The sequence below is a fragment of the Heteronotia binoei genome, chromosome 6, assembly GCF_032191835.1.
Source record: "Heteronotia binoei isolate CCM8104 ecotype False Entrance Well chromosome 6, APGP_CSIRO_Hbin_v1, whole genome shotgun sequence".
Classification (NCBI taxonomy): Eukaryota; Metazoa; Chordata; class Lepidosauria; order Squamata; family Gekkonidae; genus Heteronotia; species Heteronotia binoei.
Window position 1 is genome coordinate 88,301,238 of NC_083228.1, and position 25,706 is coordinate 88,326,943.

General features: G+C 44.8%; 1 protein-coding gene across 1 annotated transcript in view; it reads left to right on the plus strand.

Annotated features, from left to right (window-relative positions):
• RAB6B (RAB6B, member RAS oncogene family) overlaps positions 1–25,706 on the plus strand; it is an 84,341-nt gene that overhangs the window by 31,438 nt on the left and 27,197 nt on the right. Inside the window, exon 2 of the mRNA XM_060242143.1 lies at positions 23,918–23,976. Within this exon, the coding sequence (XP_060098126.1) occupies positions 23,918–23,976 (59 nt within the window). The remainder of the gene's footprint in view (positions 1–23,917; positions 23,977–25,706) is intronic.

Here is a 25,706-nt window from a genome sequence, read left to right on the forward strand (position 1 = left end):
GAAATTAACAGAAACTACTCCAATGTGGAGCAGAAGTTACCTTTAGATGCAGATATGAGAAACGTGGAGAACAGAACAGTCTCTTGAAGCAGAAATGAACAGGTCTGTCCAAACTAGCATAGAGAAACTAAATACCAGCTTTCTGTGAAATCTAAAGCTGACTTTAAAGCCAGGCCAGCTATCCAATTTCCATCCCACTTTGGATAACATGAGATCCTTTGAACATTAAAAGATTGGTACTTGACAGAAAAGTGGGGAAACAGGAGAACTGAAAGTTTATTGCTTGAGGAAGAGCCTTGGAGGAGATTTACATCCGAGATCAAGGGAGATAGGTGTCTATGACAGCTTAGAAGTCAAATGAACATATGAACATATGAAGCTGCCTTCTACTGAATCAGACCCTTGGTCCATCAAAGTCAGTATTGTCTTCTCAGACTGGCAGCGGCTCTCCAGGGTCTCCAGCTGAGGTTTTTCATACCTATTTGCCTGGATCCTTTTTTGGAGATGCCAGGGATTGAACCTGGGACCTTCTGCTTCCCAAGCAGATGCTCTACCACTGAGCCACCGCCCCTCCCCATGGTCAGGAATTGCAGCAGAACATGTCAACACATTGCAGGAGGGCTAAACTCTGCCTTCTCACCTGATGGGGTTTAATTGTCTTTGTCCTGTTGACACAAAGCAGCAAATTCTAGCCTGGCTAATCCCAAGGAAGGTCCAGAAAAATCAACACAGGTCTACCTGTGTTGAAAAATCTACCCCCATCCTTAGCAGTTCCCCTTTCCAAGATTGCTACTGGCCTGCTAACATCTTGAAGCATTTTGTCCATAAAACCTGCAAAAAGTAACATGTGAATGCTCTTCGGCATGTGAAACTTCTCACCTTAAAGCAGCAGAAGGTGCACAGGTTTCGGGGACAATCCAGCATGAAAAATATTGCAGCTACTCTTATCTGCTATTCAAGCAGAGACCGTAATGGATGGCCATTGGCCAACTTGCACTAAGCACACTTGGCACAGGTAGTGGGAGCCAATGGTGCAGTGCCTTGACTGGCAGACAAAGGGTTTCTCAGTGTGCCTATGCCTTGAAGTCAACCCTTCACTGCCTCTGCAGCTGCTCTCTGCACCCAACCTCAGTAACAGCAATATTATCCAGAGGCTTATGTACAGGGATGCATCTTCTCTAGAAAGGCAACTACTTGTCTTTTGGCACAAAGCCCCAACAGGCTGCCAACACACTGGAGAATTTCAGACAGGAGAGGAAGGATGAAGTCATCCAGCAGTACTGTTAGACAGATCCCTGTTGCAACTGGAAAGTGAGCAATTCAAAGGCTTGGTACAGCAACGTTCTGAGTAACCCATCCTCTATGAATACAGATGAAGTAGGGTCAGCATGAAGGTTCTGTCTAAACATAGACATCGTTGACTAGGAAAAAACCTCACTATTTAATAATGGAAGAAAATCAAAATATCTTTCCTTCTTTTCCTCTCTTCGTTTTCCCTCTTGTTTGTCCCAGCCACCTGTCAGCATCTGAAAAAAATGACAGCTAATTTTTTGACAGAGTGGATGGTCCTTGGCAGCTTCACAAAGCTCTGAATCTCTGGAGCATCTCTGGGGAGCCAGCATCAGGCTAGGCCTTGTAGATCTCGGCAGCCAATTAGGATTCTGCAATCTGCACCAGCCCCATGTCCTCTACTGAACTGGCTAGAGCTGCTCTATAAATATCCATGGTTTGGTTTGCTGCTTTTGTTCATCTTTTCCCACAATAGGCAAACGTTAATGAGAATGCATGAGGAGCTGTGGCATTGTGGCTTCCCGAGCAAAGTCATGATCTTTTTGCACACATTTAGGCCTACAGATTAGAACAAGTTTGCACATACATATGTCACACAGAAAGGATAGGAAACAAAAGTGTTTTTGTTTAGTTTTTTAAAAGGGAGGGATAAATGGAAGCTACAGGGATATCTGTAACTTTCTGTTAACTCAGATCTAAGCTGTTTTTGCCTTGGTTGCCTTGACTTTGCCTTAGCTACAGGCACAAGACCTTGTTCACAGGGCAAAAACACATCTGGCTGGCTAAATAGTTTTGGAAAGGAGCTATATGTGTTAGACTTATTGCAGATCTTCTTCATGGTCTCTGTGCTTCACACTCATGGGATGAAGCGCCAGTGCCAATCCCCGATCGGTAACTCAGAAATCCGGGATTTTTTGCTGCCCAACCCCGGTAGGCATGCGTAACAGCCCCACTGCACATGCCCATCCAGTGGACGCAAATATCCTGCCAGTTCCTTCTTTACCGCTTCGTCGGATAGACTTGTTCTTCGTTTCTCCAGTCGGTAGTTATTCACCTTTTCCTTCTCCGGGTTTTCTCTTTGTTTTCTCTTTGTTTTTCTTCATTCCTGTTGTAAAAAAAAAGAGAGAGAGAGACTATTTAGTTAGTTGTTTTTACCCTTCGGGGCTTCCCCCCCCCCCCTCCGCTCTTCTCCCACCATCCCTGTCTATGCAAAAGCGTTGGGGTTTTCTTAAGTGGTGCCTCAAGTATGAGAGTAAGATCCCTCCTCCAGATGGACATTCTCTTTGCCTTGGGGAAGCTCATCAGGTGGAATCCTGTCATCACTGCTCGAAATTTTCCAAGCAGACGAGAAAAAAACGAGCTGCAAGGCTTTTGGCAGTGCTGGTGAAATTGGCTCTTCCACTGCAGATGTTGACACCGGCATCAACCAGCACTTCGATGGCCACCCCGGCATCGACATCAGTTCCGGTCTCATTATTGAGCCAACCGACCCAACCATTCCAAGGAGCCGACCGCCCCCACAAGCATGCGGGCTCAGCATCCCAGTTGGAACTATCAACCCTGGCCAAGAAGGCCAAAGGGGCCCGGGACTCTCATTCTGCTGAGCCCAGGAAACATAAGGAGAAAAAGAGGCGCCAAGACAGGCAGACCCCTTCTCCGCCGCCGAAGGACCCGGCAATCGTCTCAGGGGAGCCTCCGGAAAAAATCCTTGCTTCACCGATTCGACTGAAGAGCCCCTCAGGTCTGACGGATGTTCCGCAGACCTCCCTTTCCAGCTCTGACCAGGAGGTTGACCCTACAGAATGGTCAGCAGACTCGAAGAAGGTCAGCGATCCAAGTTCGGCATCGGACTTAGAAGTTTCGCAGCCGAGGGACCGCTCAACACCGAAGATGCCCTTGATCCAGCCTGAAAGATTTGGGGAGCCTTTGGACCCTTTTAGACGTCCTCGTCCTCTGCCCAACTGGGACCCGCGACTGTGGGCTTATCCGTTTGGGGGCTATCCCTATCATTCACCATACCCTTGGTACCCTCCTCAGAACCCAGACTGGAAGCCTCGCACCACTCCAGGGTCTCGGCGCATTCTCCACCACGTCGCCGAGATTCATCGATGCCGACTTTGACCCTGAAGTTGGTCAGGAAGCCGGCACGTTCCAGTGGTCCCAACGTCGAGAAAACCTTGACTAGTATTGCCGTTGACGCCCCAGGTTTACCATCGGCTGAGAGCGCATCTTCATTGCCATCGACCTCCAGTGACGAGGGGGAGGAGCAGTCAGGCCATCACCAGGAGGTATCGTCCTCAGAATCCAGGATAGCAGAGGATCTTCCAATCTCCCCTTCTGAGGATTTGAAATCCTATAGGGAGCTCATTAAAAGAATGGCACATTCCTTGTCTTTGCCAGTGGTGCAGCCTCAACCAGTCATTGACGACACAATCTTTGACATTATGCAGAAGGACACCTTGACAGTGGTAGCCCTTTCCATTACTAAGGTCATCTTGCAAGCCATCAAAGATCCTTGGTCCAAGCCTGCCTCCACCCCTATCTCTTCCATGGATCACATGTACAGGATCCAGGAACAGGCTGCAGAGTTTCTCTTTAACCTTCCATGCCCCAACTCTGTAGTTGTGTCATCCTCGTCCAAGGCTAAGAAGACCCACTCCTCACCTCCAGATAAAGAAGGGAAGAGGATTGATACTTTTGGTAGGCATTTTTATTCTGTGGGCACTCTTGGAATTAAAATTTCTAATTATTCTGTCTGCAAGTCGAGATACCAGTATTCCCCCTGGGAGCAACTTTCACTGCTCTTAGCTTCTCTGCGTGAGGATAAGCGCACTTTGGCCAAAAAGGCCCAAAGGGAGGGAATGCTCCTGGCAAAACAACAGCTGCAGGCTTCAAAACATGATGGACACTGCAGCTAAGATGCTTACCTCGGCCATTACATTGTGTCGTCATTCTTGGCTTTGAGCCACTGCCCTCCAGTTAGACACCAGATCCTGGGTAGAGGACCTCCCCTTTGAAGGTGAGGGTCTATTCAGCTCCACTACGGATGCGGTTCTACAAGAAATGGACAAGAGCATTAAGACATCTCGTAATCTAGGGGTACCTTCATCTTCTCCTCGCCCTGGCAAGTTTCATCCATGGTCCAAACAGTGGCCTAAGAAGCCCTACCACACCAAATCCCCTGAGAGTTCATGGAAGCTGCATACGGGACAGCATGAGGCCAAAAGTTCCTTTGCTGCAGGGGGGGGGGGGGGGAACCAAGTTTTCTTCTTTTTTCTCTCACATGGGAAAGTCTAAGACTGGCAGGAATCCCAAGCAGGGACTTTGACTTTGGCATCCCCCCTTCTTCGCCCCCTTCCTCCTCTGGGCCCACCCATCTCCACTGATTTCTGCAAGCATGGCAGCAGATTACCACCGACAAGTGGGTCTTGTCCATCATACAGGAAGGTTATGCAATAGAATTTGTTCAGCCCCCTTCTTATCCCAGATTGATGATCACACACCCTACAGAGGTTCTACTGGAGGAAGTTCAAGATCTGCTCAGCAAGCAAGCTATAGAACCTGTTCCCAATCATCTCAAGGGTCAGGGGTTCTACTCCAGTTACTTCACGGTTCCCAAGCGGGATGGTCAACTTCGTCCGATCATGGATCTGAGGGCCCTGAACGAATTCATTGCTTATCAGAAGTTCAGAATGCTGACTCTACAAAGCATCCTTCCACTCATCAACAAGAGAGATTGGATGGCCATCCTGGACTTGAAGGATGCCTATTTCCACATCAGCATCCTTCCTGGTCACAGGAGGTTTCTTCTGTTTGCCATTGGAACGCACCATTTTCAATACCAGGTGCTTCCTTTTGGGCTCTCTACGGCCCCCAGGGTCTTTACAAAGACCATGGTTGTTGTGGTGGCTTACCTTCATCTCCAGGGTATCATCCTTTCCCCCTACATAGACAATTGGTTGGTGGTTGCTGCGTCTGAAGCTTCTCTCAGAGAGCATCTACAAGTGATTCTCAGCCTTTTGAGTGCACTAGGACTTCTGGTGAACGAGAAGTCTCACTTGATCCCAGCACAAAGAGTTCAATTTATAGGAGCGATTTTGGACACCACCCAACACCTAGCGTTTCTTCCAGATTCCCAAGCGTTGGATATCATCTCCCTGGTTCAACTCCTTCAGGCAGTGAGATGCGCTTCTGTTCTGCAGATCCAACGTCACTTGGGCCTCATAGCAGCTAATACCAATGTTCTGCGCTTCGCGAGGCTGAGGATGCGAATCCTCCAGCTCTGGTTCATCAGGACTTACAATCCGGCGAGAGATCTCCCATCCAAGATTCTGCAAGTTCCATCGCTGGTGCTACACTCTCTGGATTGGTGGAGGATGAAGTCCAGTCTTTGCAGAGGAGCTCCATTTCATCTCTCCCTCCCCTCGCTCACAGTAACAATGGATGCCTCACTGTGGGGATGGGGAGTGCAGCTCGGAGCTCTTTGCATAGGCATCCCATGGCCCCCATCAATGGCTCACCATCACATCAATTTCTTAGAGCTCATGGCAGTTCATCTGGCCTTGCGGTCATTTCTATCCCTAATCATCGGTCAGACCGTAGCTGTGATGTCGGACAACACGAAGGCTGTCAGTTATATAAATCATCAGGGGGGGACAGCGTCCAGAAAGCTGTGTGCGTTGGTGATGCAGCTTTGGGAGACCTGCATAGCTTCTCAGACCTTCATTGTAGCCACCCACCTGCCCAGGGAACTCAATGTTCAAGCAGACTCCCTGAACAGGGGAGACGTCTCCCATCATGAATGGGAGATGAACTGAAGGTACTTTGAACCTCTGTTCCAAGAGTGGGGTCATCCCAGAATAGACATATTTGCCACGGTAAACAATCGAAAGTGCAAACAGTTCTGCTCCAGAGGAGGGACGGACCCAAGGTCCCTAGGGGATGGTCTTCTACTTCCGTGGGCGGACAAGTTCCTTTACCTGTTTCCACCCTTGCCTCTTCTCACCAGAGTGTTTCACAAATTGGCCCAAGAGTGTCCAGAGTGCATCCTAGTTGCTCTGTGGTGGCCTCGACAGACTTGGTTTCCTGTCCTCCTAGCCATGGCAGGGGGGTGTCATCACAAGTTTCCGTCGGAACCGGACCTTTTTTTGGCTCAAGGAGGCCACCTGTTTCACCACGACATCCCTCACCTCAAATTGACGGCTCGGAGGGTAGGCTTCTAGAATTCTCCAACAAAGTGCAACATGTGACGTTGAACAGTAGAAAGTTGTCAACTCGCTGCTCCTATGCGGGAAAGTGGGCTAAGTTCCTGGGGGGTTTTGCGGGACAAAGGTATCAGTGCATGTTCTGCTGGTCTTGAGTTTGTGTTTGAGTTTTTACTATCTCTTGTTGATGCTGGACTTAATCATTCCTCAATTTGAGTATATCTGGCTGCCATCTCGGCTCATCACGACCCTATGGATGGCGCATCGGTTTTTACACACCAGCATACAAAACGTTTTTTGAAGGGTCTTCTGCGGTTTCACCCGCCATCTAAGGTTCCTCCTCCTGCTTGGGATCTGCCACTGGTCCTGGAACGGCTCTCGAGGAAGCCTTTTGAACTCTTGGCTATCTGCCCATTGCATCTTCTAGCCAGGAAGACTGCCTTCTTAGTGGCCGTCACTACGGCCAGGAGGGCAGGTGAGCTAGTGGCTCTACGGTGTGATGCTCCATACATCTCTTTTCAGGATGATGGGGTGTCCGTGGCCCTGGACATATTGTTCCTGCCTAAGGTGGTGTCTAGTTTCCACCTTGATTTGGAAGTGTTTTTGCCTACTTTTTACCCTTCTCCTCCTTCTGCAGAAGAAAGGCGTCTGCACGCCTTGGATGTTAAGAGGGCATTGTTGTTTTTTGTGCATCGCACCAAGCAATTTAGGAGGGATCCCAATCTATTTGTCTCCTACGCGGCCCCTAGGTTGGGTTTCAAGATATCTGCACAGAGACTTTCTAAGTGGATCACAGAAGCCATTAAACTTTGCTACCTGTTGGCTATGCGTCCCTTGCTAGGGCCACTCCGTGCACATTCCACTAGGGCTATGGCTATGTCCACAGCGTTTCTGAAGGGTGCTTCCTTGGTGGACGCCTGCTTGGCTGCAACCTTGGCATCTCCTCATGTCTTCATGTGACATTATGCCCTGGATGTCCGGAAGCGTCGCAGAGCACAGCTGGGTACCCTGGTCCTTCAAGCCGCTACATTGGCATACCTGCCAGCTCCCTCCTCCAGGTAAGCCTAGCTTGCTAATCTCCCATGAGTGTGAAGCACAGAGACCACGAAGAAGATAAACAAGTTTCCTACCTGTAACTGATGATCTTTGAGTGGTCATCTGTGCATTCACACTACCTGCCCTCCTTCCCCTCTGCAGCCGGTCATGGTACTCTTGATAGGTGATGGCAGAAAGGAACTTGCGGGATATTCATGCCCACCAGGTGGGCATGCACACTGGGGCTGTTGAGCATGCCTACCAGGGTCGGGCAGCGAAAAATCCCAGACTTTGGAGTTACCAATCGGGGATTGGTGCTGGCGCTTCATCCCATGAGTGTGAATGCACAGGTGACCACTCGAAGATCATCAGTTACAGGTAGGAAACCTGTTTTTACAGCTGTATTGCATGAATGTGTATGGAGCTATAACGGATCTCTATTAATTACTTCTGTTCAGGAAGGGTTTTCCCGTCACTTTCTCCAGGAATAGCAGAAAAGGCACTGGAGACTGTGGAGAAACGCCATTTTAGTCAATGTTGGTGCTTCATTGGGAGGGAAAACATGAAACTCCTAAGCAGGCTTTGGCCTAGCCTTCCCCTCACTCCCCCCTCCCTTCCAGAGCCAAACCAACAACTCTAGGGGGAAAGTCTCCTAGAGAGGCAGGAAGTTCTTTTGTTCTCTGCATGTGAGTTAGGCAGGAAGAGAAGTAAGTTCTCAGCTAGCGCTCAATGGAGAAGGATGTGAGCCTGGGAGCTCCTGCCTGGGAAAGAGGCCTATTTACGCAGGACAAGGCCCCCAGGTAGTCAGACCAAGTAAGTCGTCCACAAGACAGGACCAGTTTAGACCAGGGACAATAGGATGCGTTTATAATCAACTTTTCTTTGTTATGCTGTTTGCTGTGCGTGTGCTGTGCTGTGCTAACCATTTACAAGCAACTGTTTTTGTTCTGTTCTTCTTTTCTTTTCTTTTTCTCTTTTAATTAAATATTTTTACTGTTTTAAATGCTGGCAGTCCATCTCTGTACCACATAGATCCCCAACCGCTTAGACCACACTGTTTTAAGAAGGGGGCCCCGGGGAAGGCATGCAGTTGGATAAGGTGCCAATCCTCCAGGGGTTCCCCAAAGAAGTGCTGAGGTCTCTGTGATACCCAAGTACAGGGTGGCAGAGGACCTTGAGGCCGGGCCTCATAGCTGGAGAGGGGGATTGGGAGTCCTGTTCCTCTCAATCTGAACCCCTAGACTGAGCAGGTGGTGGCAGCGAGCCCAAGAGGCAGGAGGAGAAATAGCTCCCTCCAGGAGTTGGCGACTCAATAGGGAGCTGACGGGACCGGGTCTGAAGGCAGAATCGGGCCGGTTCCGTCACAGAGACATTGATCAGAAAATTTGATAAAATAACAAAATTTATTGGAAATAGCTAGGTGGGAATAAGCAAATACTTTTTTTGGACATTCAGGTGAATATTGCGTTTTTGGCACCACACTCTTTGGCACTCCCCTCGAGACACCTCCCAAGTGTCTCTCCCTCTTCAGAATATCCTTTTTTCTTTTTAACCACCACAACTGTCAAAACCCAACTCCCCCTTCAGAACTTTGTGGCCATGTTCCAACCAATGGGAGAGCTAGGAAAAGAGCTGTCAATCATAGCCACTCTTTTCTTTCTGCCCCTCTTCAAACGATTCTGCCGTTTTGCAAAATCACCCTTTTGTTTTAGTCTGTCACATGTCCCACCCTTTTGAAAACATTGCACAAGGGGATGGTGCTCCAAGCCACACCTGAGCAATGGGATCAAGTGTTCACATTTTACCTTCACACCATATTCATATAAACACTATGTTTGCTTACTGTTACATACATTAAAACACTTTCAGCAAGTCAGTTACTTTTACACATATTACAATAATCAATCACCATTTTAAATTCAATTTCTGAATTGTAGGATTTAAAAAAAACATTTATATATATTAAAACTTTTACTTCTTTAAGGGTACCTGGAGAGTGCTTCTGCAATCACATTCTCTTTACCTTTTACATGCTGTATGTCAAAATTGTAATCTTGGAGTTGCAGACTCCGCCTGACCAATTTACTGTTTGTGCTCTTTACCTAGTTCAGCCAGCATAAAGGAGAATGATCGGTACATAGTGTGAACTTTCTTCCCCAGAGGTATGTTTTCAATTTACCTATGGCCCACACAATGGCTAGACACTCTCTATCACCGAGAGATGTTATTCACATTCCAACAATTTTCTGCTTAGATATAGGATGGGATGTGGCTGACCATCCTCCCCACTTTGGCTCAGCATAGCCCCAATACCTATATTGGAAGCATTGGTATATAAGGTAAAGGGCTTCATAAAATCTGGAGCCTTTATTACTGGTTCTGTGGTAAGTATGGATTTTAGTTTGTCAAATGCTTGTTGACATTCCAGGGTCCACAAAACTGGATCCTGGTACTTTTTCTTTGTACACTCATACAGGGGGGCCGCAATGGTACTAAATTCTGGAATGAATCTTCTCTAGTAGCCCACGACCCCAATAAAAGCTCTTATTTGTTTCTTTGTGGAGGGTCTAAGCCACTTCTATATGACTTGTACTTTGCTCCAGTCAGGAGTTATTTCTCCACCTCCCAGAATGTGTCCCAGATATTTCACCTTTCCCATGGCTATCTGACACTTAGAGACTTTGATAGTCAGTCCATCCTCTTTTATCCTCTGGAACACAATGGTAAGATGGTGAAGGTGTTCTTTCCATGTCTGGCTGAATATGGCTATATCATCAATGTAGGCCAGGGCAAAATCCTTCAGCCCTGACAACATCTTGTCTATCAGTCTTTGGAAGGTGGCAGGGGCATTTCTAAGACCAAAGGCTAAGACAGTGAACTCAAAGAGTCCCCCTCTGGTGGTGAATGCAGTCTTTGCCTAGTCTTTTGGGTCCATGGCCACTTGCCAGTACCCTTTGGTAAGATCTAGGGTGGAGATGAAATGGGCTGCCCCGATTGTTTCTAACTAGCTCATCCACCTGAGGCATAGGACATCAGGTATAGTGACTTTATATAGTCTTCTATAATCCACACAGAACCTTAAGGTATTATCAGGTTTAGGAACTAGGATGACAGGTGAGGCCCAAGGACTTTCAGAGGGCACTATTAACCCTAGGTCTAGCATTTCTTTAACCTCCTTGGCTATGCTGTTGGAATTTGGACCCATTACTCTATATGGCAGAAGAGCCACTGGTCTTGCGTCACCTGTATCAATTCTGTATTGGGCAAGATTGGTTCTTCCTGGGAAGTTGGAGAAGAGGGTTTGAAACCTGGTTAAGAGTACCTTAACTTGGTTTTCTCAGTCTTTGTTAAGGTAGGGGACCAAATGTACTTCGTGTATAGTACTCTCTTTTGATACCTTTCCCCAACCTGTCAAGCTCATTTCCTCCTCCTCCTCTCCACTTCTGGCCATTAGGATCAGATTACTTCTATCAAAGTAAGGCTTTAGCATATTTACATGGAACATTTTGGTTTGCCCCTCTTCCCCACTCACATCTACCAAAGAGTTAACATCTGAAACCTTGTGGACTACCTGAAAAGGTCCTTCCCAAACAACCTCAAGCTTGCATCTCCGTCAGGGCTTTAGCACCAGAACTTGGTCTCCTGGCTTGAAGTCCCTGTCTCGAGCCTTGGGGTCATACCATGATTTCTGTTTCTGTTGGGCTTGGTGCATCTTGTCTGCTGCAGCAGCTGCTCTCAGATTCTGAAGATTCACTTGAAGTTCCTGCAGGTAGGTGATGATGTCTTTACTCTGGATGTTCTCCCTTCCGGACCATGCCTCTTTCAAGATGTCCATAGGCCCTCTAGCTGGTCGTTCATAGAGCACTTAAAAGGGACTAAATCCAGTACTTTCTTGTGGCACTTCTCTGTAACCAAATAAAAGATATTGTAAGCATTGGTCCCAGTCATTGGGGTGCTTGACTGCATATGTCAGGGGTGGCCAACGGTAGCTCTCCAGATTTTTTTGCCTACAACTCCCATCAGCCCCAGCCAGCATGGCCAATGGCTGGGGCTGATGGGAGTTGTAGGCAAAAAACATCTGGAGAGCTACCGTTGGCCATCCCGGCATATGTCCTTAACATGTGGTTTAGGGTGCCATTAAATCTCTCGTTGGGGCCATTGACTTGAGGGTGGTATGCTGTGGTTGTAAGATGGTGGATCCCACACGCTTGTAGCAAGTGTCTCATGACTTGGGACATAAAGGTGGTGCCCAAGTTCATGACCATCTCCTTTGGAAAGCCCAGTCTTGTAAATACCATCAGTAAGGCTTCAGCTACAGTCTTGGCCTCAATGTTTCTCAGTGAAATTGCCTCAGGGAACTTGGTGACAAAGTCCACAATAGTGGGTATATATTTGTTCCCTCGCCAGGTTGCTCTTGAAATGGGTATAGGTTGCAAAATATCCACCCCTACTTTAGCAAAGGCCTCAGTGACCATGGGTATAGGTTGCAAAAACCCCTTGGTCTTATCTTTGGCTTTGCCCACCAGTTGGCATGCCTGACAGGATCTACAAAAGGCCCTTATGTCCTTTCCTATATTTGGCCAGTAGAATCTCTCCTTCACCCTGTCCCTGGTCTTATTGATGCCAAGATGTCCTGACATCGGTGTCTCATGTGCCAGCTGCAGTACCTGTAGTCTGTATTTGTGAGGTACGACAACCTGTTTCCTTTTTTCCCAGACAATACTGCATATTCTTCTCATGGCCACCCTATATAGTCTTTGGTCTTGGATTAGGAATTGGCAAGGATTTTCTGCTATCATTTGCTCAGTAGTCTCTGCCTGTTGCCAAAGATCTTTTAAGCTTGGATCTTGTTTCTGCTCTGTTAGCAGCTCTGAGGCCTGCGCATTTGGTAACATTGTTACTGAACCACGGATATTAGCTTCCTCTAGTGCTGTCTGCTGAATATTGTCTTGTTCGTTTAGCACTGCCTGCTGTGTTGTAGCCAGAGATTTCTGGTAACTGTCTGGATTTTTTCAGTTTATACCTTTTATCTTGAAGGACTGTCCTGGTAAGTACTGGTTTTTCTGTACCAGTTTGGACTGTATAAAGGTGACCTATGCCCTGTGTCTCTTAAGCCCACTGTTTCCTCTTCATTAACGGCCACAGATTCCAAGTAATCCCCATTCAAATCTTCTAGGACCATCCAAATATGTAATACCCTAGCTGATTCTTCTTCTTGGGTCTCAACCATTGGCATGGATGTTGAGATGCCTGTGAATTCTGGGTCTGTTTTTTGTATAAGCCAGTTGTCTTGTTCCAGTTTGGGACAACTGGCTCTGAAGTGTCCCTCTTCCTGGCAGTGAAAACATCTAATACTTCTCCTTCTGGTTAGTGTGGGACTGGCCTACCTCGCTGGATTGATGGTAGATGGTACTGTTTTTGCAGAGGGGCCCCAATCTTTAGTTTTCTTGATGGGGGGTGGTAAAATAGATCCTTCGATATCTCCCTCAATCTCATCTAACAGAGTGACAGCCTCGTCTATGGTTTTCAACTTCTTGCCCTTCAGGAACCATCTCAACTGTGAGGGGACTTGTTTATAAAATTGTTCCAAGCCTACTAGCTGTTTCAAGCCTTCAAACGTGGTGGCCTTGCTTCCTTCTACCCACCTATTTAGAACTCTGTCTAAACGACAGCCCAACTGTAAGTTTCACCTGGCTTTCATTTAATATCTCTGAAAGCCTTCCTGCTTTGTTCTACTGTCAGACCATAATGAATTCTGACACACTCTAAACAGTATATAGTCTGAGGTTTCCTCCTCTCGCATCTCAGCATAAATTTAACTCAGACCCCCACATATCTGAAGACGTAAATAAAGCATCCTTTCCTCATCAGGGACTCCTAAATCCTGGCATGTTCTCTCAAAGCTAAATAGGAATGCTTCTACATCGTCTCCTTTCTGATAATGGGGAAATTGTTTTTGTTTCACTGAACTTCTGTCTCTGCCCTCATCTGCATCTCTTGCATTTTAAGATGGTACATTTCTTTCTCATGCTCCCTTTCTGCTTCCTTCTCTTGTTGTGCCGTTTTATCCTGTTCTACCTGAATTCTGGCCAATTGTAATTGCTGTTCTGCTTGTATTTTGGGTATTTCTAATTGCGTTCTCATCATTTCTATTTCCTGATTAGGATTTTTCTCAGCAGATGTTCCTTCGGCTTCTCCACTTCCCTGTGTCTTCACTGGCCTAGGAGATGGTGCTATTTCTACCAGGGGTTTTGATTTGATTTTCTTGTGGGACTACAAATTTGTGGGCTGTTTCCTCGTATCACGATGCTGCCACCAAATATGATGGACCGCTATTAATTACCTCTGTTCAGGAAGAGTTTTCTCGTCACTTTCTCCAGGAATAGCAGAAAAGGCACTGGAGACGTTGATCAGAAAATTAGATAAAATAACAAAATTTATTGGAAATAGCTGGGTGGGAATAAGCAAATTCTATTTTTGGACATTCAGGAGAATATTGCGTTTTTGGCACCACACTCTCTGGCACTCCCCTCGAGACACCTCCCAAGTGTCTCTCCCTCTCTGGAATATCTTTTTTTCTTTTTAACCACCACAACTGTCAAAACCTAACTCCCCCTTCAGAACTTTGTGGCCGTGTTCCAACCAATGGGAGAGCTAGGAAAAGAGCCGTCAAACATAGCCACTCTTTTCTTTCTGCCCCTCTTCAAACGATTCTGCTGTTTTGCAAAATCACCCTTTTGTTTTAGTCTGTCAAAGGAGCCTACAGTGCCTCTCCTCACAGGTGCTGAGTTCAAATCCCCATTCTTCCATGGAAGCTCTCTGGATGACCTTGGGCTACTGACTCTTTCAACCTAACCAACTCACAGGATTGTTGCCATGAGGATAAATATAGCAGAGGAGGGGAGAATGCTCTTGTAAACTGCATTGGGTCTCCATTGAGGAGAAAAGTGAGTCCCCATTGAAGAGAAAGTTGGGGTGTAAAATAAGTAAATATAAAAGAAATGTGCTGCTCATTCATGTTGGGAGTTTTTCATCCATCTTTCTAAAGCCCCAGTATTTTGGACACAGAAGCAAAAGGTTGACTTGGCTGAAAGTGAAGCACCTTTTGAGCCAGTGTCTGAGGATGCTGTCTTATTTGCTCTGATGCTCTGTTTGTATGTTTGTAAATCAAAAGTGACAAAGATGCTATAATTTCAGATAGGTAGCTGTGAAAGTCTGAAGCAACAAAAATAAAACAGGACCTTAAAGACTTAACGGAAAGCTAATGCTGGAATTAAGTCTCTATTAGTCTCCTGTGCATTTTCCTCCAGAGGGAATCAAAAAATAGGTTGAGCTGCCCCTGGAATTTCTCAAGGTAGTGGGGAGCCTGTAACAAATAAGTATGCCCCCCTCTGCGTTGAACAGGAATAGTAATTGTTTTCTCAGTATGTTGATGGTGTGCAATGACTATCTATCTTAGCAGTGGTATGTCAAAGTGAGAGAAGCTCACTATTTTTACATTTCTGCAACTTCCAGAATGAGTGTTAATCTTCCATAGGGTTTGAAGTGTGTGAACTGAAAATATGGGATCAGTTTATTCATCTTACTGCAGATGAACTGTGAACTTCTGTTTCATACTTTAGAGAATACACACAGAACCAGGAAGTGAGGGCCAACGTATCTGAATACAGGCTAAATTTATAGCTAATACTAAGCTTGCCTATCAGTGGTATCTGTTTTGACTGTAACCACACTAGCCTTACTTCACTATTATTCACATACCTTTAGGTGGAAGAATATCTGTTTCCTATAATGTATTTATTTATTTATTTATTTATTCTGTTCATGCTCAAGAATCTCAGGGTGATGTGCATTATTCTCCCTTCTGCCATTTTATCCTCACAGCACTCCTGTGAGGTGGGTTGTGCTGAGTGAGGGTGGCTGTCCCCGGGTCACCCAGCAAGCTTCAAAGTAGAGTGAGACTTCCTGAGTCCCAGACCACCACTCTAATCATCACACTGCATTGCCCCTTCCAATTTTTCCTAATGTTGTTCCTGTTTACTAAAGTCATTTGTGGATATCTATGTAACTTAATATTGCAGTAGTACTACTTTTGTCTTGCTGCCGTGTGGTAGCTTTAGAGTCCACTTTTAGGTTTCTTATAATTCTGTCAGAGCCAGGAGCTGAGCTGCCCCAAGTCAAGACATTGGTAGATAAGTTTGTTTCACTTTCTTTCCTGTAGATAGCCTCTTTTGTTAATAAATACTGTGTAGACCAGGGGTATCAAGCATGCAGCCTGCAGGCCAGATCTGACCCCCACAGGACTTCTATACACCCCACGAGCAACTGGCTGTCATCTGCTTCCTTCTCCCGCTCACTTGCTTTCTTCTGCATCACAGCTTGCTTTGCCAGGCATTTTCAATCTCACAGGAGAGCTACAAAGCAAAACATCTCTTCCCTCCATTGGCTGAGGCTCCTCCCTTGTGGAGGAAGAGAGGAGGAGGGAAGGAAAGAGCAAGAGCTTGCTTTGCCAGGCTCTCTCAGTCACACAGCAGAGCTACTGATCCAAGCCTCTCTTCCCTTCATTGGATGAGACTCTTCTCCTCATCCCCAGGGGAGAAAGAGGTGGGGAGGGAGGGAAAGCCTGAGAGCTTACTTTGCCAAGTTCCCTCATTCACATGGTAGATATACAAAGAAAGCACCTTTAAGACCAATGAAGTTTTATTCAAGGTATGAGCTTTTTGCCTAGAGAGAGAGATTTATTGGGCTTGTTATGCCAGGACTCTCCTGGATGCAACTGGCTTCCCCTCTTCTTTTTCACTATATTGATGCCCTCATGATCCAGTGTTTCTCAGTAGGAAAGCAATGTGAACTATTTAGATGAGGAATAATAAGTCAGTGAGGTCAGTTAGGCTGAGAATGTGTGTCCAGACCAAGTTCACCTGGGACATTTCCTTTGTAGACTGTGGGGTTTGAACCTAGACTTCCCAGATAGTAGGCTGATGTTAACCGCTATATATTTCTGTCTCTCTGTTCTTGTATTGCTTCATAGGAGTTGCAGTTATTTCTCTGGGAAGACTTATCATTTTATAGACAAATATAACAATCCTCAGACTGCGTAATGTTGCCTTCACATGTTCTTGACCAGTACACGAACTAACTTGGGCTCTTTGGCTCAAAGCATTGGCCATGAGATTTCTGTAATGAATGTCAATAAATCAAAAGTAATAATAATAATAATCTTTAATTTGTATCCCGCCCTCCCCGCCAAAGCAGGCTCAGGGCAGCTCACATGGCATAATATAATATGCTACATTACAACAGTTGAAACAAGGTGATTACAAAACATATTACAAATCCTATATATATATTATTATCCTACATTAAAATCATCTAATTAAAACCATCAGTTAATTTGGTGCTAAAATCTCGGTGTTATCCATCTTGCAGTTTTTCCGTGGCAACGGTATTTCTTCTACAATAACTTCCATATTAGACAAAAGCCGGCTGGAAGAGGGTGGTCTTGCAGGCCTTGCGGAACTGGGTATCGCTTCACAAGGCCTGCACCTCCTCCGGTAGTTGGTTCCACCAGTGGGGAGCTATAATTGAGAAGGCCTTTTCCCTGGTGACTTTCAGTTTGACCTCCCATGGCCCGAGGACTACCAAAAGATTTTGAGAACTAGATCGCAGTACCCTCTGGGGAACGTATGGGGAGAGACGGTCCCTAAGGTAGGCAGATCCTCTGCCATATAGGGCTTTATAATAATAATAATAATAATTTTTATTTCTATCCCGCCCTCCCCGCCGAAGCACTGATGGACCTCTGCTCCATTTGTTTATCCAATCCCCTCTTGAAGCTGTCTATGCTTGTAGCTGTCACCACCTCCTGCGGCAGTTAATTCCATGTGTTAATCACCCTTTGGGTGAAGAAGTACTTCCTTTTATCTGTTCTAATAGATCAGTTCACCTGGAGAAAATGGGCACCATGGAAGGTAGACGTTATGGCATACCCCACTGAGGTCCATCCCCAAACAAGGACTCGCCCACAAATTTCCAGGAACTTCCCAACCTGGAGCTGGCAGCCATAATTCACTCCTGTTTAAAGTAAGCCTGTGGTCTGGCTGTATGTTCAGTTAGGTCTTTTTAGCAGAGGTTTGTGCATTCATCTATCTTGCAAAAGCATACCATTTCCCTACCACTCACACAGCCTTGATACCACAAACCTCTTCTACAGGTATAAACTGCCTCAAGTAAAAGTGGAGTATAAATATTTTACTACATTTACTCTAAAGGAAGACAACCCTGAATGTAAGACAACCTCTCTCTTTTTTAATGGCACATCTATAAAAAAAGCGTAGTCTTGCAGTTGAGTAAATACTGTAAATAAAATAAGTACAGACTGAAGTGTCTTGCTTCCAGTAGTACAATTACTGATTTAGTGTCTCCAAAAAGCAGCTGTACAGGACATGTATCTGGTATTGGTTAATGCGAGCTTAAATAAGAGACCCTTCTAGGAATCTGCCGCCATTCATTCCAATATCCTCTTTGTCAGAGATGGCTCAAGACATTTGAGTGCCTGGGGCTGAAAATCTAAAATATTGCCATAAATTAAATGACTAACAATTTGCTGCATTTTGATGTACTCCCAAATCTGTCACTTGAGGCAGACTGCCTCACCTTTTGTAATGGCAGGGCCTTCACATCTTGCTTTTCATAAGGGAGCATATGCACACAAGTTCCTGCTCCTTGTATAGGCTTCAAGAAAGAAGAGACAGGATTCTTCACAGTTACCACCTAACCTTTGAAAAATTTTGAGGGTGGAGTCTGAGAAGAGTGGGGTTTGGGGAGCAGAGGGACTTTAACAGGGTATAATGCCAATAGAGTCCACCTTCCAAAGCAGCCATTTGTCCAGGTGAACTGATCTCTATCACCTGGAGGACAGTTGAAATCCTAGATGTCCAGCATCCACCTGGAAGATGGCAACCCTAAAGAGGCTCCCCCATCCCATACCAGCTCCGCAAGCAGCAAAGCCAGGCCATCCACCAGCAAGGAAGATGAACACCGGGGTGCTCATTAAACCGAACAACAGATCCATCTCTTCAGAAGGCACAACACGGAGGGAATTAACATACTTAATTAAGGCTTCTGATGAATGGTATTATGAAGTTTCTTAATTAACAAACATGTCCTCAGGGGAGATGGTCTTAAACTGAGAAGTTTGCTTTAAATGCTTCCTTCTTTATTGTGCACTTAGTGTAATCAGGGAATCTGTTGTTTTCATTGCCAAGTGTTCTGTTAGTTGTCAAACTTCAGGTGGGGCCTGGAGCTATCCCAAAATTACAAGTGATCTCCATACTACAGTCCCCCTGGATGAAATGGCTACTTTGGAGGGTGAACTCTATGACATTATAGCTTGCTGAGATTCCTCCCCTCTCCAAATCCTGCCCTCCCCAGGCTCCAAATCTGCAAAAGTTTTCCAACCTGGAGTTGGAAAACCTGGTTGGTGCTGCCTTCTGCCCTCTCCTATTTGAATTATGAGGGTGTTATATTTCCAGATCCATCAATAAGAGCTACCAGAATGAGGAATGGCACCTTTATTATGTAGAGCAACTAAGCATCTTGTTCAGCAATCTATAAACCTTGTTCTTGAACAAACCAAGGTCATGGGATCTTAGAGCTAGTCCTCAAACTACCAATACCTTAAAAGGTTAAGGTAGTCCCCTGTGCAAGCACCGGTCGTTTCTGACTCTGGGGTGACGTTGCTTTCACGTTTTCACAGCAGACTTTTTTACCCGTGTGGTTTGCCATTGCCTTCCCCAGCAAGCTGGGTATTCATTTTACTGACCTCGGAAGGATTGAAGGCTGACTCAACCTGGAGCCAGATACCTGAACTCAGCTTCCACCGGGATCGAACTCAGGTTGTGAGCAGACCTTAAGACTGCAGTATTGCAGCTTTACCACTCTGTGCCATAGGGCTCTTCGCCAATTCTTTACTACTATTAAATGTAAGGGAACGTGTTTAAATTATACCTTCTTTTCACAACAGTAAGGACAAAGGAAGACGGGCAATGGCAGAACACATGGAAGGATCACCAGGGGGTGTTTTGCCCAAGACTCTCAAAAACTTGGTGTTCTCCTTGCACATGATGCTCCAAGGCCTTGCTAGACAAGGCACATGCTTACCAAATAGGTAGTCAGAAGCATCAGCCTGAATAGTTAAATCAGTGCATTTGGGTTTGTTTTTTTCTTTTTTTGATGGGGTGACTAAATTCTCAGAGATGACACCACTACCAAATGGATTATTCATAAACTGTGAGGGCCCATGCTACTTTGTGAAAGGAACTGGATGGGCTATGGATTGTGACTACACTCTAAGCCTTTCTTTGTCCGATATTTCTTTGCCTTTGTCCGATATTTCCAGGTATATTCTCATTCTTGCTGAGAGGATAATTCTCTGGATTGCATATACTGAACCATAAATCAAAACTACGTGAAACTTGAATTGTGTGACTTGTACAAATCATGTAAATTAAGCATATGCAAATATTATTATTTTGCATAGTTCTGCTTCTCTGCTAGTCATCAGGAAAGTCAACGTTTGCTCTTTTCCTGCCATACAGAAGGCTGAGATCTGTGACTGCCAAGGCAGGATTGTTTTGTGTGGCTGCCTGGAATGGAGATCCTTTCCTCTTATTTTGGATTAGGGATGCCTTTTCTCTTATTTTGTTAGGGTTACAACTCAGGCTTGGAAAATGCCTTGAGATTTGGGGATGAAGCCTGGAAAGGGTGGAGTTTGGGGAGGGAAGGAACCTCAGTGAAAATGTGATTCTGTAGAGTCTAAATGTCAAAACTGCTGTTCCATCCAGGATAAAGGGTTTCTATTTCTAGAGCAGAGGTGGCCAAACTGTGGCTTGGGAGCCACATGTGGCTCTTTCGTATATATTGTGTGGCTCTTGAAGACCTCACCACCCCGTTGGCAGTTTGGAGAAGGCATTTGTTTCCTTAAATCAGTTCTACAAGCTAAAACAGCCGATGGCTTGGAGAATGCATTTAGAGTTGCTTTCTTTCCACCTCTCTCTTCCCCATCTATTTATCTTCCTTCCTCCCACATCTGGTGTTCATGTCTTGCAGCTCTCAAACATCTGACATTTATTCTATGTGGCCCTTACGTTAAACAAGTTTGGCCACCTATAGTTGTAATTCCAGGAGAATGTCAGGCCCCACCTGGACAATGGCAACCAGATAGCAAAGGCTGTATTGTTTAGACAGGGAAAGGAAAGGTCCTCTGTGCAAGCACCAGTCATTTCCGACTCTGGGGTGATGTCACATCATGACGTTTTCATGGCAGACTTTTTACAGGGTGGTTTGCCATTGCCTTCCCCAGTCATCTACACTTCCCCCCCCCAGCAAGCTGGGTACTCATTTTACCGACCTCAGAAGGATGGAAGGTTGAGTCAACCTTGAGCTGGTTACCTGAATCCAGCTTCTGCCGGAATCAAGTTCAGGTTGTGAGCAGAGAGTTCAGACCGCAATACTGCAGCTTTACCACCCTGTGCCACGGGGCTGCACAAAAGCTGATACCCAGAATTCAGCTTTGTTGGTCTTAAAGGTGCCACTAGACTCAAACTTTGTTCTGGTTTTAATGTTGTTTAATTTTTGATTATTGTTCTTTTTCTTGTTCTTTTTTTTTACTATTTCAGGTTTCTGGACAATTTTAATTTACTTGTTTTATTTCAACCCACTTTGAACTGAAATATAGTAAATAAAAGGTGCACATATTGGGAAGATTGTGGATAGCAACAAAATTATAACTTTTCAGGCTATAATTATTCTCAAATTTTCAGCCTTCCTCACTGCAGGTCTCTCTCTTAGAAATCCTGTTAAAGGAATCTGTACACAATGCACCAGTCTCTGGCTTCTAGCACAGGATCTAAATGAAGAGCCTGGAAATAATTGCATTTTGATTTGTTTATTCATTTGAACTAGCTAGCTTGGAACTATATTGATTTGAAAGAATGTTCCACACAGCTACCATCAACAATGTTGATCTTTCTCCTCCTTCATGGTCATACACAGGGCTCTGTTTGTTGCATTTCCATTCCACTTTGTATTCAAAAATCTCCCACACAAGATGACCAGAATTGCAATCAAACGTGCATAATGATTAACATTCAATACGAATGTACTTTGGGATGGGGATTCTTAGCTGAGCTGGACTGAGGGTCAGTGCATGATTGCCTGGTTCCTTCCTGCCCATCTTCTAATGGGCGCATCTTTGGAATCTGGATCTGAATTGGAGCTTTATTAGAATAATATATTCAATGTCCTCCCCCACAACCCTGCCATGAACAGTACAGAGAAAACTCCATCTTTTCTATGGACTAAACACCAAAATCTGTTCTCTGCTTTTAAGCCACTTATGGCCATAACTGAGGAGCTGATCTTTTCAGCTTATTTCAAGTCCTTGTGTGTGACTGCTCTAAACTGTAGCAACAATAAACACCTCTTGCAGATTGTTTGTTAAGCAAAAGTAATGTAAGCTATGAAATACAGATGATCCAAAGTTAGGACAAATAAATAATAATTTAATTGAGATAATTTTTTTGCAAATGCTTTTATTATTTTGTCATAGGAAATAAAGCAGGAGCATGTATGAAGCCTTTGAAAATGTTCCCAGAGAATGTTTTAAAGGCATCTGATGTTGATCAGCAAGAGTGCACTCCCCCCCCCCCCCCGCCCCGCCATCATTCTGCAGAATGTGTAAAATGGAATTGTTTGACAGGACGTTTTTATAAAGGGAATGGTGATTTAGGAAAACAAAATTCTGGGGAAAGGACACCTTCTGAAAAGTTATAAGGTTCTTAGCTGCCTGTGAAAATTATAGGCAATCCCCACCCCCACTCCCATTTACGGTGAATTGTTTATTGGATACATTATACTGCCTGTATTCCATTGCTCTTTAATTGTGTCATTCAGTTTTATTGTGTTGTACATCGTATATACTATAGTTGTCTTTATTGCCTTGTTTTTATAACACTGTGATTCACCTTGAGTGTCAAGGAGAAACATAGATAATAAATGGAATAAATAAATAATCTTTCTCTGAACAGATCTGGACATTAGCTGATACTTAGACAGGGCACTGCTTAGAATGAATTCCTGGTTGGTGAGAGCAGGGAATGTTAAATAAAAGTAGAGAAACAAAGTTAAGTTAATCTGATTTTGTGTGCACCATGAAGTTATTTTTTCATCTTCCATTCACTTTCATTTATTTGTATCTTGTGGGTTTCTGCTTCCTAAAGATCTGTTTCTTATTGTACTGTACCCTAATCTTGCTTGTCTCCTTGCCTTAGGCTTTCACCATATAATAGCATAATTGTTGATTTAGGAGTTAATTTCGCAAGGGAAGGCTATGGTGGCATGGGAACTAGGAGATTCTTAGGGCTGCTTCAGGTATTATGGGGATGACCCACAGTGTGAGCATCATACTGCCTTACAGATGCTGCAAATTATGAGGCAAACACATCTGGCAGTCAAACATATTGTGCTTGAATGTGGTGTCCAGACATAAACTGATCACCAGGTCTGTTTGGCTCAACACAGAATGACTCCCAACACCCACCGAACAGATGTGCATCACGTTTTTCCAAAATTGTGCACCCATGAAATCACTGCAAATCCAAATAGATCAGTGGGCATTAACATTGCTGAAGACACCTTAGACAAACTGAGTGGTCTGTCAAAAAAAAAAAAAACTGCTCCATCCATCATTGTAAGTGGCAAATAGGACATGAGCCATTGGATATTTGGACATCTTTAATTTTTGTGCGCGTTACTGTTCAGTCCAGTGCAATTGTAAATCACTGTGACATTTGTATCCAGTGTGAGAAGAACACTGCAGGTACTTGCAACCTGCCTGCTATTTCCACATTGCATGAAATGGTTCTTAGAATTCTATTCTGACATGTGGAAGGGAACCTGGGCTTGTTTCCTGTACTGTGTCCTGTGGCGAACCGTGCTGTTCTTAAAGCATCCTTTAAAATATTGCTTCTTATGAGAGGTTTAAAGATGTAGTAGCTGAGATCCCTGAACTATCTTACTGCACATATGTGTAGGTATCTAGAGAGATGGCTTATATATATGTTTAAGCCAGTGGAACCGAATCTTCCTCCTCTCTGGAAATGCTTTCAACGTCAATCCATCTGCCTGTGCATCTGCTGCAAAGCCTCCGTGCATTCTTTGTTCTTAGGCACATTCTCTGTTTGTGTATGGTGCCAGCAGAACTTGATGGGCCTCTCCATTGCCTCTTGTGAATTGAGAGTGCTGCAAAGAATGACAGCCCTGAGGCTGAATGGAGAGACCAGAATTGCTAATGGTTTTCATTTTAATCCTTGCTTTTTCTTTTCCAGTTGGGAAGACATCCCTGATCACAAGGTTCATGTATGACAGTTTTGACAACACATACCAGGTGAGTTTGACTGGTCCCGAAGCATTCCTCTGAGTGAGTGTCACTTGCTAATGTAAAAATTTTTGCATTTTCAAATTTTATTTGATAGCAATGTCACAATCAAGGCTGTCAAGGGGAGCAGAAATCCGGTGCCTATTTTCTTATGGAGAATGAATACTGAAGAGCAGAAAATATTGAGAGCAAAGTTCAGCTCAGCCATGTTCAGTAGACTTTCCCTGTGCTTTTTCTATGAGTTCACCATGCACTGCCCCCACCCCAAAAGAGTTTATCTTCAAGAAGATGCTAAAATAAAAAAAAACCTCAAACAGTAAAATTTGCTTGCAAATTTTGGCACTAAATAGATAGCCCTTTGATGTAATGTGAACTGCAATGCTACATACAGCCCTTTGATGTAATGTGAACTGCAAATAACTACATACAGACAGTTCACAGAGTTTTCTAGCTACAATCTGATATTAGGCAGTTGGCTTGGAAGTTTGCCATGAGGAGGAGGAGGAGAAGAAGATGATGACTGCAGATTTATACGCCACCCTTCTCTCTGAATCAGAGACTCAGAGCGGCTTACAATCTCCTATATCTTCTCCCCCCACAACAGACACCCTGTGAGGTAGGTGGGGCTGAGAGGGCTTTTACAGCAGCTGCCCTTTCAAGGACAACTCCTGTGATAGCTCTGGCTGACCCAAGACCATTCCAGCAGCTGCAAGTGGAGGAGTGGGGAATCAAACCCGGTTCTTCCAGATGAGAGACCACACACTTAACCACTACACCTCATGCTGATTACCCCCAGCCAAAAACCACAATACATTCCTTCATATCCTTTCACTTTATTATTGCCCTACTCTCTTTTATCCTCTGAATCTACCTTAAGACTTCCTTGGTGGTCTCCCATTCAAATACTAGCCAGGCCTGACCCTGCTTCCCTTCTGAGATTCTACAAGACTGGGCTAGTCTGGCCATCCAAGTCAAGGCAAGAAACAATTAAAACATAATACCTTGGTTTTGTTTATGTGCAGCGGGATGAGCCATATCCAGAGATATTCTGTAGATTCAATACACTGTGGAGGATTAGAGCTCAGGAGTATATTTCCAGATCTCATCTTTCACTTGGATGCACTGATCACCTCTGTGTACACAGCCGTTCTAGGTGAATAAGTTACAAGCGTAAACCCTCTCCATATGATCAGATATTCTTACCTAATAAATTTAAGCTCCCCTGCCTAGAATAAACTTCACTTTTTCTATACCTGATTACTACCTATATTTTTTGGCTTCCTGGGTGATGACTTGTGCATAAGCTGAAAGCTTGTTTGTTTGTGTATTGCCAAAAACCTGGTCCATTAAGAAACATTACTGTATTAATTTTGCATCTGTTACAGTATGTTTTTCTTTGTACTGTGAACCTTGCTAGTGTGGATAAATTCAGCTTTATTTAGAGATTATCTTGGAAAGAAGCCCAGGCTTAGTTTGTCTCTTCCTTTATCACCATTAAACTAGAGATGCTTCCCCATCCTCTTCCACAAGGATAGCGAGGCATTCCAGTGGTAGTGTGCTTTACTGGTGTTTTTCAGTCAGCTTTCTGCAATTGCTTCCTCTGTCATGCTAGGCTTAAAAAGCCACCTGATTCAATCAGTGTTTCAGATTAGTGGAGTAAACAAACCACCTTTCACCTTTTGACAAGCACTTTAAAATGCATCGCAGGAGTGAGTCCAGTGTGAGCAAACTCAATTGAT